This window comes from Pezoporus flaviventris, unplaced genomic scaffold (assembly GCF_033815535.1).
Source record: "Pezoporus flaviventris isolate CSIRO_AGI_PZ_B2104156 unplaced genomic scaffold, CSIRO_AGI_Pfla_v1 ptg000090l, whole genome shotgun sequence".
NCBI lineage: Eukaryota > Metazoa > Chordata > Aves > Psittaciformes > Psittacidae > Pezoporus > Pezoporus flaviventris.
The window spans coordinates 3,859,058-3,872,966 of NW_026892638.1; the positions used below are offsets into that span (position 1 = coordinate 3,859,058).

Here is a 13,909-nt window from a genome sequence, read left to right on the forward strand (position 1 = left end):
GTTAAATTTGCAACCTCTCGAGTTGTTGAGCCGGCTTACAGTTGGCAGCCACCTCCATTGGGAAAGCATGGCAGGCTGGAGTTGCTCCAGAGGTAATAACCTCTTCCCTGCCATCTTCATCTTCCAGGAGCAGTGCAGGGAAGAGAAGGCCCACCAGCTGCCCTGGTAGCAACAAGACAACAGAAAGATTACAAAACCTGTGCTTCCCCACAGCCTCCTCCCCTGCAAGCAGCTGTTGAAAGAAAAGATTTCTCCTGAAAAGCTGTAATTAAAATTTAATAAACTTTTTCATAAGGAGAAAGAAAAGTGTTCAAAAAACCTGACACTATTTCCATGAAAAAATACTACCAGAACTCCACAAAAAATCAAAAGTTTTAATTCTGGAACAATGACCATTTTACAAAGAGATTTTAGAGACTGAGTGTACATCTTCACAAAAGCAACAAACTAAGGCATGTTCTCCAAAGCCATGTTTAGAAATTAAGAGATTTTTAAAAGCCATGTGACTTGATCTCATTTAAACCTTATCAAGATACAGGCAGTAAAAATTCTAAAAGTCTGACTTACTTTTAGATGAAGTGGACTGTCAGTTTATACAACTGTCATGAGTATGAGCTAGATTAATTTCAAATCACTGAAATAAATATTCTAGTAAGAGCATGGAGCTGAAACATTATTTTAAAGTGCTCTTTAGAAACCCAACATTTCAATTATAATTAAGAAATGTTAAAGATCTTACATTCCTTACATATCAAGTCTGAAAGTACAGTATGTACACAATCTACAGTCTTGTTTTTATAAATAGGAAATAATTTATCTATATATCTCAAACATGACTACTAGCTGAAGGGAAGCTTATAGACTATTTCTATTTGACCTGAAAAAAGGAAAAAAAAAGTCATCCCATACATAGAGATATGGGAATGCTATATCCCCAGAACTGCCATTTTGGCTGATCTCCTTGATTAATTCTTATCTGGCAGATACTTCACCCACTCATGAAGCATCTGCCAGCACGTTGCCAGTAGAGAATGACAGCGTTTCCCTTGTAAAGGAATTGCTTGGGTCTCTAGAACTGGCAAGGCTGCTGCTAAGAGAATATGTAATGAGACCTAAGTCCCTTAATTAGAACAGAAGATATATGCACTGCAATGTACTAAAGTTTGCAGAGATAAAAGAACTCTGAACTAGACTGTCAAAAAACAAAAATTTGGATTTTTTTTTAGTTTTTGAATGAAATGTAGTGCTTATAAAAAATTAAGACAAAACTAACATGAGGCATTTGTGACAAAGTTAAAAGCCTATCTCAACTTTCTCATAAAGCCCTAATCAGTCCCTTTCAATCCAGAACCACAGTGTAGTTGCTAGTCAAGTCTCTCATCCCAACAGGACTCAGCCAAATCTCTCCAGCTCACTACTGGTGCTCTCTGATTCTCATGTAACGGTTCTGCAGCATGTGGCATTCCCCTATGCACAGGTTAAGCCTGCTTCACTCAGGACTAATACCAGGTACCTGTGAAATGCTAGTAGTGTACATCACTGTGCTCCCACACTGCACACACTTTCCAACAATCCCCGTCAAAGTACAACATGATAATATTTTCAAAAATACAAACCACCTTAAAACACAGAAGTGTTCATGAATGTACAATAAAAATATTTAACTTCCACCCATCGTTTTTCATTTCTTGGCTGCCACAAAGAGCAACTTTTTTTTTTTTCCCTTCCATTCTTTTCAATGATTTTGAAACTCGACTTTGTAATTTTCAGACAGATACAAGAGTATACCCACTCACATATAGTAACATGATTACAGTAAAATCAAAAGCCACAAAATAAAATTATGGTGAACATTCTGTAAGTGGAATTTTAACTTTTGGTCAACATTTCTGCTAGGCTAAAGGCCAAAATATGCTGTACAAAACCACATTAACATCTGCAAGAATAAGCCTCTTGTTTACTTTAGCCTCAGCTTAGTGTGTGGTCAGCCTGAACTATGCAACTTCTTAAAAGAGCAGGTAGATAGGAGACTGTAAAGCTCTATTTCTTCCTAGCTGTACCCATAAGCAGATTCTTCCCTTGTGAAACAACATTCACGTGAAAAAATTTACTGTGGCGCTCAGAATTCTGAGTTGAAGGCAAATGCAGGTGTATGAGCAACAAGTCGTCAAGGTGACAAACGATTCAATGGACTGCCCTCTTCTCCACCTGCAGCAAGCTTGAGCGTCTTTAGCTTTCGAGGGGGATGCTGGGGACTCTTACGAAGGTTGTCGTCCATCTGCAGGGAAATAATGAGAGCCGGATCTGGCAAACAGTAGAATACAGATTACACAATTGTCTGTTTGTCAGCGCTGCCATCATTAATGCTGGTTTGGGATATTTTTTTCCCCTGTTATTCCAGGCCCAGCTAAAACTGATGCCTTGGCTCCTTTCCACTCCCAAAGATATGCTTGTTTCATTCCACTAGCATATGGTGCATCAACCCCAAAGGGCAAATAGGTTGCTTCTGCTCAAATAATTCTATCAGCATTACTGAAGAAAGAAACACTGCTACCTTCTTCTAAGAGACCAATGTTTCAATTTTGTACCATAGCCAAATGCAGCAGCATTTTGAAAAAAAAAAAAAAAAAAAAAGCTGAAAAAAAAGAAAACTGATCAAAAGTCAAACTGCTAGTATCAATGGATGATTTTGCATGTTCAGCACCTTGCAAGAACAAACCTTTTTCAAATTAGAAATGTTCTGGAGGCGCTGAGTGAATTTAGATCAGTTACTGATTTCAAAAAGTATTTAATAAAGTGCTTCTGACAAGACCTTTTCAAAGACATGTTAAAATTAATCTCTGAAATATAAAGATTCTACATTTTCATAGGAAATCAATCTAATGCCCTGTGCATAATGTGGTATCAAAGACAGTCTAGTTACTACAGAATAAAGCAAATTGCAGAAGACAGCACAGGGTAGTTCTCCAGAGATTGTCTAGTCCATCCCACTTCACGACAGGAGTCTTTAAAAACTTCCACAGCCACTTCAATACCACAAAAAGGAGACACAATCCATACCTAAAGCTACAGAAGCTGTTCATAGTTAATGATTTATTTCCTACTCTGGTCTTTTCCAGGAAAAAATGCCTCCTATCCTTCTAGTTAAAGTGTTCCGTCTGTATCAGAACACTAATTCTTCACAAGTCTTTTTCACATGAGTTGCATAGCTTTTGATAGGTGCTAAGTGACACAGCCTTAGAGACAAAGAATACAAAGAAATAAAAGCTGGATGTAGAACAAGCAGAAGGAAGAGTGACTGTACGTTAGTGACTACAGCGTTCAGTTGGGAGCAAGGAGAGCTGGCAATTGGTCTTAACTTGAAGGACCATTTCTGGGTCTTGATCAATACATTTCATTTCTTTCCTGGAATGTACTTGCAGAAAGACATCTTCTTTAGTTCGTATGCACACTTGCAAGATAATGCTTTTGATTGTAATGAAAATACTTTTGAAGTACAAGGCTTCATTATTATTTTCAAATGACATAATTCTTCCTGCCTCTCTACATAAAGTAACTCACTTAGAAAAGAAGCAGTTAAAATAAAATGTCCACCACACAGCTGCATTTGTCATGCAAAAGTATCTGTGAACAGGTAACCACAATGAAGCAGGAATATTAGAGATTGAAGCAAACATAACCTTTTCAATCAAGTTGGATTCCTTATTTACAAGCTGTGTGAGTTTCTGCAGATTAGCATCTGCTGTATCCTGTCCAGCCGGAGAATGGCCTGGAGGGTGAAGGCAGAAAGATGAAGAGTGAAAAGCTATTTAGAAAAGCCTTTAAATCCTTAAAAATGAACCCACATTGGAGAGAAAGTTCATAAAGTATTTTTACGCAAACAAGAAATTAAGTGTAAATGCCATTCTAAGTGAGAAAACCAAGAGTATTAAGCATAAGCCATAGCATACATGTGTATTTTTGGCAATGCTTGCAGAGCACAACTCACTACCTCATTTCCCCACAGAAGCTCTAGCATAAACTACATAAAATCTAATTCTGCCTTGGTTCGCAGATGGAATACTGAAGTCCTAATCCAAACAAGACTACAGATGACAAAAAGGGGGAAATAAACAAAGCTTACCTGAGGCAGTTAACCTGAAGTAGCAAGTTAAAATATCATCACAGAATCGACACAGATTGGGAAGCTGTTTCAAATGCTCTTGTAGATGTACTCTGGGGAAGCACACTTTATAAATTGGCGCAAGGAAACCAAACACAAAGGCATCCAAGGTGGTAGGCCTGAAAAGAGTGACAAAACAAAACAAAAACCCAAAGTGACTGAAGTACAACATTAAGACTGCTACAATATAACTGCTTTGTGTGTATGTCAAACACAACTTAGGACAGAACAGAGCCAGCTTTTCCAGCATTCCATCTTTTCACATAAATCTGTTAAATGCTTTGATTTCAAATCAATCTGGTAAGTGTACAGATGATCTACTGAGTTCAGCACCTCTGAACTAGAGACATACTGGCAAGCTGAAACACTAACTTCAGCATTAAAATCCAGTCATAGTCATGCTGATAAGCCACTCTAAACCATATTTCTGCAGTATAAAAGCCAAACTGTATGTCAGGGGACCAGGATCCTCTCCCACAAAGTGGTCCAACTTCACTGGCTAAAGGAAGAGATCATTCTTTTTAGGAACTGCTGGCACTATGCCACTGGCAATGTATGTTTCCTGCTCTGTGGACGTACCACAGGAAGAGGAGCGCTCCCAGACATACACCCTCCACCCATGAAGGTGCTGGTATCACCCCCCGGCTTAAAGCAGTTTTTCTACATACAAGCACAGGAGGCAACATTCACGGGCTAGAAAATCACCCGTTAGTGCAACATTAACTCATCAAGCACCCGACATTTTCTTAGCAGCTGTAGTCTGCCCCTCTGGAAAAATTCAGGATAAGGGAGACACCACATTGCCTTACTCCAAATGTCTTCTTAGTGACCTGTTTATTTATTCAAATTTATCTGTAAAGCAGAGTGTGAGATGTGAAACTACTGTGCAGCACTTTTTATGTTCAAAGAGATAAAAAAAACAAACCAAAACAAAAAAAGAAACTTGTGCTCACACAGTCATGTGGTACCTGCATTATTAGTCATTAAAAAGAAACAAAACCTTCAAAACCAAAATACAAACAACAGAACAAAACAAAACAAAAAAAATCACACTCACGTATCTCCAAAGAAAAACTGAGATGTTCCCAATCTCTTCGACAGGAGATTTAGGCACTCCTTGGCATCTCTGTATATCTGATAAGACACAAAACTGGCTAAGAGCCCTAGGTTTAGCAAGGCTACTATGCATAACATCATTCATTATTTGACAGCGTGCTAGGCTGTTTCAATTCTCGTCTTTGACAGCATCAACTTACAAATTCTTTATTACACAACACATACTTGTGCTTCCACTTCAGGGAGAGTGTAGAGTGGAGGCCCTCCCCTGGTCAGCAAAATCCTGTTCAGCGCTTCCCTGGACATCTTTCCAGGCAGATACAAACTCAGTGGGAAGGTAATCCTTGAGGCAAACCATGGTTTTGTCACACTGCAGTAATTTTCAGCATCAACCCAGAAAGTGTGCAGCTGTATCAACACAAAGAAAAATGTGACTGGAATTTCAGCAAGAAAAGTAGATACTTCTCAAAAGTTTGATGTGCAAGGCCTCTGTCACAGAAACAGTAGCACCAGTAGCACTGTAATTTAAAGCAATCAGGCTCCATAAAGAACTATACTCATTCTTTAAGTGTAGGAGTATATAATTAAGACAACAACTTCCACCTAAAGAAAACAACAAAGATATTACAGACCTATACACACATGCATAAAATTACATACACACTCATGTTTATGTATGTGCACATATCCACACTCAAATGCACACACACTACACATAGAAAACATATTACAAAAAATGTTGTATGCATACAGTACCAGGTTGAGGTTTCTGTAATATTCTTTCTAATTTTATACAAATCTTAAAGTTTTATAAATGGTGGCTTGTAATCCTGCAGGTCAGCTGAAGAGGCTAGTCTATGGTATCATCTGGTCAGAATGTTTTTTTCCTGTACAACTGAAGCCAAAGTCATTCAAGAGATCTGATGTCTGAGGATTTTTATAGCTGTAATATACTTACACTAAATTGGTGAGGGCATGCATCCATGTGTTATTTAGAAATTAAATATGAAATTATTTTGATTTCTCAAAAGTTCTACCTGAACTGTTCAAAAGGTTTAAACAGTTGTGCACCCCACATCAGACATAACACAACTTTTTCAGAACACTCAAGTGAAAAACAAACAGCAACAATAAGCTGCTTTCAGGATATTGTTTCCTGAAAAGCACATAAAATAAAAGCAAATCATAGATGCCTTTTAAAATGTGTTTCATACATTCATTATTATTACTTCATACCCCACAAATAAGTACTGCATTCAGCCCTGGGGCCCCCAATACAAAAGGGACGGGAACCTGCTTGAACAAGTCCAGAGGAGGCTATGAGGATGATTCTATGGCTGGAGCACCTCTGCTACGCAAACAGCCTTGTTCAGCCTGGAGAAGAGAAGGCTGCGTGGAAAACTCACAGCAGCTTCCCAGTATCTGAAGGAGGCCTATAAGAATGTCAAAGAGGGACTCTTCATCAGGGACTGTAGAAACAGAGTACGGCGTATTGGATTCAAACTTACACAGGAGATTCGTGTTAGATGTAAGGAAGAAGTCCTTTACTACAAGGGCGCTCTGCATTTGGCAGTAACAGAAAAATAACTTCTTTTTCTCCCTCTCAGTAGCTAGTGCAGTGCTGTGTTTTTGACTTTAGCCTGAGAACAATGCTGGTAACACACCGATGTTTCAGTTGTTGCTAAGTAATTCTTTCTCCAATCACGGACTTTTCAGTCTCATGCTCTACCAGTGAGGAGGGACACAAGAAGCCAGGAGGGAGCACAGACAAGACACTTGACCCAAACTAGCCAAAGGAGTTTGTGGTATTCCATACCACAGCATGTCATGCCCAGTATATAAACTGGAGGAAATACCTGGAAGGCCCAGATCACTGCGCAGGTCAGGCTGGGTATCAGTTGGTGAGTGGTGAACAACTGTACTGTGAATCACTTGTGTTTATTGTTTTCTTAGAATCCTAGAATAGTTAGGGTTGGAAAGGACCTTAAGATCATCTAGTTCCAACCCCCTTGCCATGGGCAGGGACACCTCACAATAAACCGTGCTGCCCAAGGCTTTGTCCAACCTGGCCTTGAACACTGCCAGGGATGGAGCATTCATAACCTCCCTGGACAACCCATTCCAGTGCCTCACCACACTTACAATAAAGAACTTCCTCCTATATCGAATCTAAACTTCCCCTGGTTAGGTTTTAACCCGTTACCCCTTGTCCTATCACTACAGTCCCTAATGAAGAGTCCCTCCCAGCATCCCTATAGGCCCCCTTCAGATACTGGAAAGCTGCGATGAGGTCTCCAAGTCGCCTCCCCTTCCGCAGGCTGAACAGCCCCAACTTTCTCAGCCTATCTTCATACAGGAGGTGCTCCAGTCCCCTGATCATCCTTGTGGCCCTCCTCTGCACTTGTTCCAACACCTCCGTGTCCTTTTTATGTTGATGACACCAGAACTGCACACAATACTCCAAGTCAGGTCTCACAAGAGCAGAGTAGAGGGGCAGGATCACCGCCTTCAACCTGCTAGTCACACTCCTTTTGATGCAGCCCAGGATACGGTTGGCTTTCTGGGCTGCAAGCGCACACTGCAGCCGGCTCATGTTAATTTTCTCATCGACCAACACCCCCAAGTCCTTCTCCGCAGGGCTGCTCTGAATCTCTTCTCTGCCCAACCTGTAGCTGTGCCTGGGATTGCCCTGACCCAGTTGTAGGACCTTGCACTTGGCATGGTTAAACTTCGTAAGGCTAGCATCAGCCCACCTCACAAGCGTGTCGAGGTCCCTCTGGATGGCATTCCTTCCCTCCAGCATATCAACCGAACCACACAGCTTGGTGTCATTGGCAAACTTGCTGAGGGCGCACTCAATCCCAGCGTCCACGTCACCGACAAAGATGTTGAACAAGACCGGTCCCAACACCGATCCCTGAGGGACACCACTTGCTACTGGTCTGCAGCTGGACATCGAGCCATTGACCACAATATGGCCATCCAGCCAATTCTTTATCCACCGAGCGGTTCATCTGTCAAATTGATGTCTCTCCAACTTAGAGACAAGGATGTCATGTGGGAGTTTTCCTTTTCTCCTTTTAGTTTTATATTCTCTCCCCTTGTTATTTCCCTTATCATTATCATTATTGGTGGTAGCAGTAGTAGTTCTGGTTTATACCTTAGTTACTGGACTGCTCTTCTCTTAATCTGTGGGAGCTACATTCTTAACGATTCTTCTCCCCATCCCTCCAGGAGCAGGGAGAAAGGAAGAAGGGGGGGACTGAGCAAGCAGCTGCGTGTTTCTGGGTTACTAGCTGGGCTTAAACCTCAAAAGAGGGTAGTGAGGCACTGGAACAGGCTGCCTGAGGAGCAGTGATGGACAGAGTATTGGGCAACCCGGTCTACTGAAAGGAGTCCCTGCCTATGGCAGGGACCTTAAAGATGATCTTTAAGGTCCTTTCCAACCCAAGCAATTCTATGAGTCCATGAAATACACTCTTCTTTCCTTTACAAAAGTTGCTAGGCAGTATTTCCAAAATTGCACTAATTCTAGCCAGGACTATGGCTGAGAGACTTTAGTGTCTCTCACACTGGGCACTTCTTGTACCATTCACTTCCAAAAATTCTCAATACTTACCAGAGAAGGAAGCAGCTTCTCTTCAAGTAGTGCAATATATGCCAGTGTATCAGCCCCTTGTTTTGCAGACAATTCATAATCAGCATTGTATTTCTACAAATTAAGAAAAAAAAAAAAATTACATACTATAAATAGCGTTACTGGGAACTTTCCAAAAAGATGATTAGCACAACCCGAAGTTGTTTCAAATTTAACACCTATCAAGTCAGCAAATAAAACAACATTTTTCGGGACAGAAATCATGCACTCACTAGAATTTCCTTTGTTCTTCAGGCCAGCAATGTCAAACCTCCTTGCATCTCCCTTTTCTACATCCTCATTCTTAGATTTTTGGGCCCTCCTATTCCCACAGTAACTCTTGTGTCTCCCTCCTACTGCTTTCCAAGCAACTGTCCAGTGATACAGAGGCAATTTTTCAGTACTTATGGATGTAACAAACCTCTGGAAAGACCTCACCTTTATCTTTGAAGAAGAATCTGACACTTAAGCTGGTGCAAGCATAAAAAAGGCACATATTCTCATCTTTTGCTTTTGACTACCATTCTAAAAGTTGAGAAATTGGATGCTAACAATATAAAGGACCAAATGCACAGTGAAATTAATGCAGTTACAGTGGACTGAGCTTTTAATTCTGACACTGGATCCTCTTAAAGCATTATCTGAAGAGTTGATAAGGTTTTTAAGAGGGAGATAAACTTAGTCAAACAAAGGGTCAGTGCTGACCCTTAGATATCTAAAATGAAGTATATTATTCAAACATTTTAAGCCAAGGAGGGTTTTTTTCCTAACATTAATGAATCTTTGGTATTCAAATTACTATGACGCTTCTGAATTTTAAAACAACCGTCTAAAATTCCACCTCTAATAGGCAGTTTTCAGATCCTGCTTTTCTGCCCCCAAAGTTTTAAAGTTTCACTTTAAATCTTGACTAGGCAGGAACTGAGTTTCTAATGTAAAAGCAGAACAGTGAGCTGGAAAATAACCTTAGAAATAAAACGATGATGCAATGCTTTACTAGACATCTTTATACTTTGTCAAAGAAGAAATCATATAGCTTTATTCTTTGTGAATAAAACATGAAGAAATCTGCAAAAGGCAAGCAGGAGTTGACTACATGAGAACATGATGTGCATCAAGAAATGCTTGCAGACATTTTTACACTACAGGCTATAGAAAAACTACGTAGATTAAAACTGACACCATATTATCCTTTAAAAAAGAGCACTCACAGATGATTATCCATTTAAGCAGTTAAAACCACACTTCCTAAACTGTGATATCCTAAGTCTGCAAAGTCATAATGGTGGTAAAAGTGTTATAATTAGGAGCAGGGTGCTCAGTGAGAAACTGTTCAATTAAGGCAAATTTGTTGTCCTTTTCAATGAATATTTTTCTCATGCCTATTTATGTATCTTTCACATAACTACCCATCAAACTTTCAAACAACTATCTCTTATCCACCATTTTGCAATTCTCATGCATGTATTAGCAACAAGAAAGCTCTGGGTGTGAACTGAGTTCCAAGTTTTCAGAAGCCTGTATCATTGTATACAGTTGACAAGAGCCACTATGAGGCAGAGAAAACAAACCTTTTGGAAGTGACCTACCTGCTTTCTTAAAAAGTTTAGTATTTTTGCTGGCTGAGAAATGACAATGTCTTCTGATATGAGGACTGGCACATCCCCTAGAAGGCATAAATAACACAGTCAACAATTTATGTGGATTAGTTCTAACTTAATTAGAAAGCAATCAAGTCACTTCATCTACTTTTCCTCATGTTTGGATCTTACTAACATGTACACACAAACTATGCTTTAACTAGTAGGGGAGTTCCACCAAGGTCACAAATACATTTAGGGTATTATGGCCTTCATTAATAACAACACATAAGAAAGAGCCCAATGTTTTCTGGTAAATCGCTGATACTTCGAGAACCAGGCTCCTTGTCCAGATTTCAGATATTAATTTTAAGACAAAAATTCTAAGACAGTCCAACTGCTCTCTCAACTCATTCACCTCTCGACCTCTCCTTCCTTCTACGCCTATTTTTCCCTCCCATTCCCCTCTAAATCATAGAATCATAGAACAGTTTGGGTTGGAAAGGACCTTAAATCACCTAGTTATAATCCCCCTGCAAAGGGTAGGGATAATTCACACTAGACTGTGTCACCCAAAACTCCATCCAAGCCAGCACTGAACGCTGCCAGGGATCGAGCATTTACCACTTCTTTGGGCAGCCTGTTCCAGCCCCTCACCATCCTCACGGTAAAGAACTTCTTCCTTATATCTAATCTGAACTTCCCCTGATTAAATTTAAACCCACTACCTCTTGGCCTATCGCTACAGTCCCTGATGAAGAGTCCCTTTCCCGCATCCTTGCAGGCCCTCTTCAAATACCGGAAGGCTGCTATGAGGTCTCCACGCAGCCTCTCTTTTCCAGGCTGAACAGCCCCAGCTTTCTCAGCCTGTCTTCATAAGGCAGGTGCTCCAGTCCCCTGATCATCCTCATGGCCCTCTTCTGGACTTGCTCCAGCAGCTCCATGTCCTTCTTATGCTGAGGACACCAAAACTGCACACAGTACTCTAGTCTTTCTAGAGTCACTGCCCACGCTACCACTGCATAATCATGAACCTAGTACTTCCCTTCTGCCAGAAGCCTACTGGTCAGACGTTACTCATCAGATTGCAGGATCAAAGACTGCACACTGTAAAATTTCTGTAACAGGTCTATCTTATAGCAAATTCCCAACATAACTGCCACAATGAGCCTATCATGACTGTGCTGCTAAATACTATTAAAGTAACAATTATCAGCAACACTTAACTATTTGGATATTTTTCTTCATAGATATTATGTATTTTGGCTATGAAGTATTTGGCAAGTACACCCAGCTAGTTCTTGGTATTTTCTTCTAACAGAAAACAATAAGCTTAAAAGCAAGAGCCAAAGGTACTACTTCTGCATGGATACAGTAATGCCTAAACTGATAATGTGGAAAGTGTAAAGTAAAAAAGTACTTTAACCCTGCAGTGATTTTACCTCCCTGGAATACACCAAGACAGTGCTGAGCAAACAGATAAGCAATGCATAGAAGTATCTGACACAAAGAAGTCCTCTCTGATGCCTGATCTTCAACTTCCCCAGCAACTAGGTTGTTAGTCACCTTTTCTGAGTCAGCCTCTCTAACTCAGCACAGTACTACACATCCCAGCTAGTGTAAGTTTATACTCTTTGAAGCTCACATTCCACTTCCAGCTGTATCAGCCCATTAAATTATGTATAATTCTTTAATTATATAACATTATTTCCATACACAAGTCTAGTTACTACCATCATAAACAGACAGGGCGCAAAAAGCTTAAGAATTTGTTTTCATTATACAACAATTTAGACTGCTGACAGGAACAGGTATGTCCTTGGCACTACTGCTTTGTTGACTGCCTGCTGCTTCACCCATACCCATTTTAATAAACTGTCCTTTAAGGCACTTTATTTGTCTTCCTTTGTTTTATTCCCACAGATTCATCACACTTGATCCTGCAGTCATTTACTGATGTGTGGTGAAAGCAGTCAGCCTTCACCGGGCCAGGTTACACCCTTGAACACAAACCCAAAGCAAATGCAGAAAGAACACAGAAATTGGAACCCACGTTTATGACTTGGCTATGATTAAAGAATAAAGAACTCAAGGATGGTACCTTTGCGAGCTCTCCATGAATTATTTATAGTATTCACTGTCAGGGGAGCACCAGAAAATTTGGCATAAGCCTGCAATAAAGATTAGGGGAAGTAAGTCCGGTGTGTAAGAGAAGTGTAAGACAGCACTTCAGGAATTATTTTAAACAGATGCGGGCACTGAGGACCGACTCAAAGGACACGCACCGGGAGGCGTATTCGGTTTTAGTCAGTCGTCAGTGCCCTGATGCACTTCTAGGCAATGCCGGCCGCGCAGGCCGAGGCCAGGCAGCCCACCGCAAGGCACGATGCCCTCGGAAAGAGCAACATCCCGGGACGCCGCTGCCGCGCGCTCCGCAAGGCGCCACCACGGGCCCATTCATCCTCACCTCCCACCTACCCCCGGCCGAACACGGCGGCAGCGGCGGCCCCTCGCCCAGCACAAGGCTCGCCCTAGGGGGACGAGGGCGGGCGCGCCCAGCGGCGCCGGCGCCGCCTCTCCCGGGAGAAAGGGTGCCGCCGACAGCCGTGCCGGCGGCAGGCGAGACCCGGGGTGCCGTCTCGCCGTCCCTCCGTCCCTCCGTCCCTCCCTCCCTCCCTCCCTCCCGAGGCGGGTGGCGGCCGACAGCAGTTACCATGACGGTTAGAGACTCCGGGTGCACTGACGGCAGCCCCCAGCCACCTCCCCAGCAGCTCAGCTCCATGGGAGCCGCCATCTTGTCCGCGCGGTGCTGCTGCCCTCGCATGGCGACGCCGGAGCGCCCCCGGCCGAGCCCCGGGGAAGGACAAGTCGCCGGGTGGGCCGTGGCCCTGTGGCCGGGAGGCTGCGAGGCACTCCCGTGTCACGGTGTTCGGAGCCTCCAGATCGCCGCCGCCGGCTGCCGAGGCCCGAGGGCGAGACCTTTGGAGGCGTCGCTGGGGGTAGGGGCGTCGGCTGCTCCAAGCCTTTTACCTGTGAGGGGACGCCGCCTGCGCTGAGGCGCCATCGTTTTACTCTGGGGCTCCTGCTGCTGCATTGCTTGAACCCAGCTCTCTGGCTCCGTTACTACACAGGAAGCTGTGACTTCCCAAAAGAGCAAATGTGGCTTTCGAGCAAATGTGAAGATCACTTGCCAGGAATTCGGCTTTAAAAATAAGGAATTCTGATGATATGGTACCAGTTTTGACCAGGTTATAATGATAACCCTTTCAGGGTTTTGGTTTTTTTTTGTTGTGTTTTGTTTAGTTTTTTCTTTTTTTGTTTGGGTTTTTTTTTGTTTGTTTGTTTTTTCCTATGGACTATTGGAAGCATCAAATTGTCAGCTGTTTCATTTCAGCGTTGGTGCAGACATGCCAGAGCATGTCTGTATATTACATCAACTAAAATGTTTCCATCCTTCCCACACAATTGACTTAA

General features: G+C 42.1%; 1 protein-coding gene across 3 annotated transcripts; it reads right to left on the bottom strand.

Moving 5' to 3' along the window:
- Nucleotides 1–359: 359 nt before the first annotated feature.
- MTX3 (metaxin 3) lies at nt 360–13,232 on the bottom strand. Of its 3 annotated transcripts, XM_061475883.1 has the most exons (9): nt 13,149–13,232; nt 12,537–12,606; nt 10,445–10,521; nt 8,838–8,930; nt 5,444–5,626; nt 5,220–5,296; nt 4,124–4,281; nt 3,681–3,769; nt 360–2,278 (listed from the first exon to the last, which is right to left on the bottom strand). In XM_061475883.1, exons 1-9 carry the CDS (start codon nt 13,227–13,229, stop codon nt 2,168–2,170), a joined length of 939 nt encoding a protein of 312 aa, XP_061331867.1. In that variant the 5' UTR covers nt 13,230–13,232; the 3' UTR covers nt 360–2,167. The 3 variants fall into 3 exon arrangements, with proteins under 3 accessions (XP_061331867.1, XP_061331869.1, XP_061331868.1); XM_061475885.1 differs by lacking the exon at nt 3,681–3,769; XM_061475884.1 differs by lacking the exon at nt 3,681–3,769 and having other exon boundaries at nt 360–2,304.
- Between the last annotated feature and the right edge of the window lie 677 nt (nt 13,233–13,909).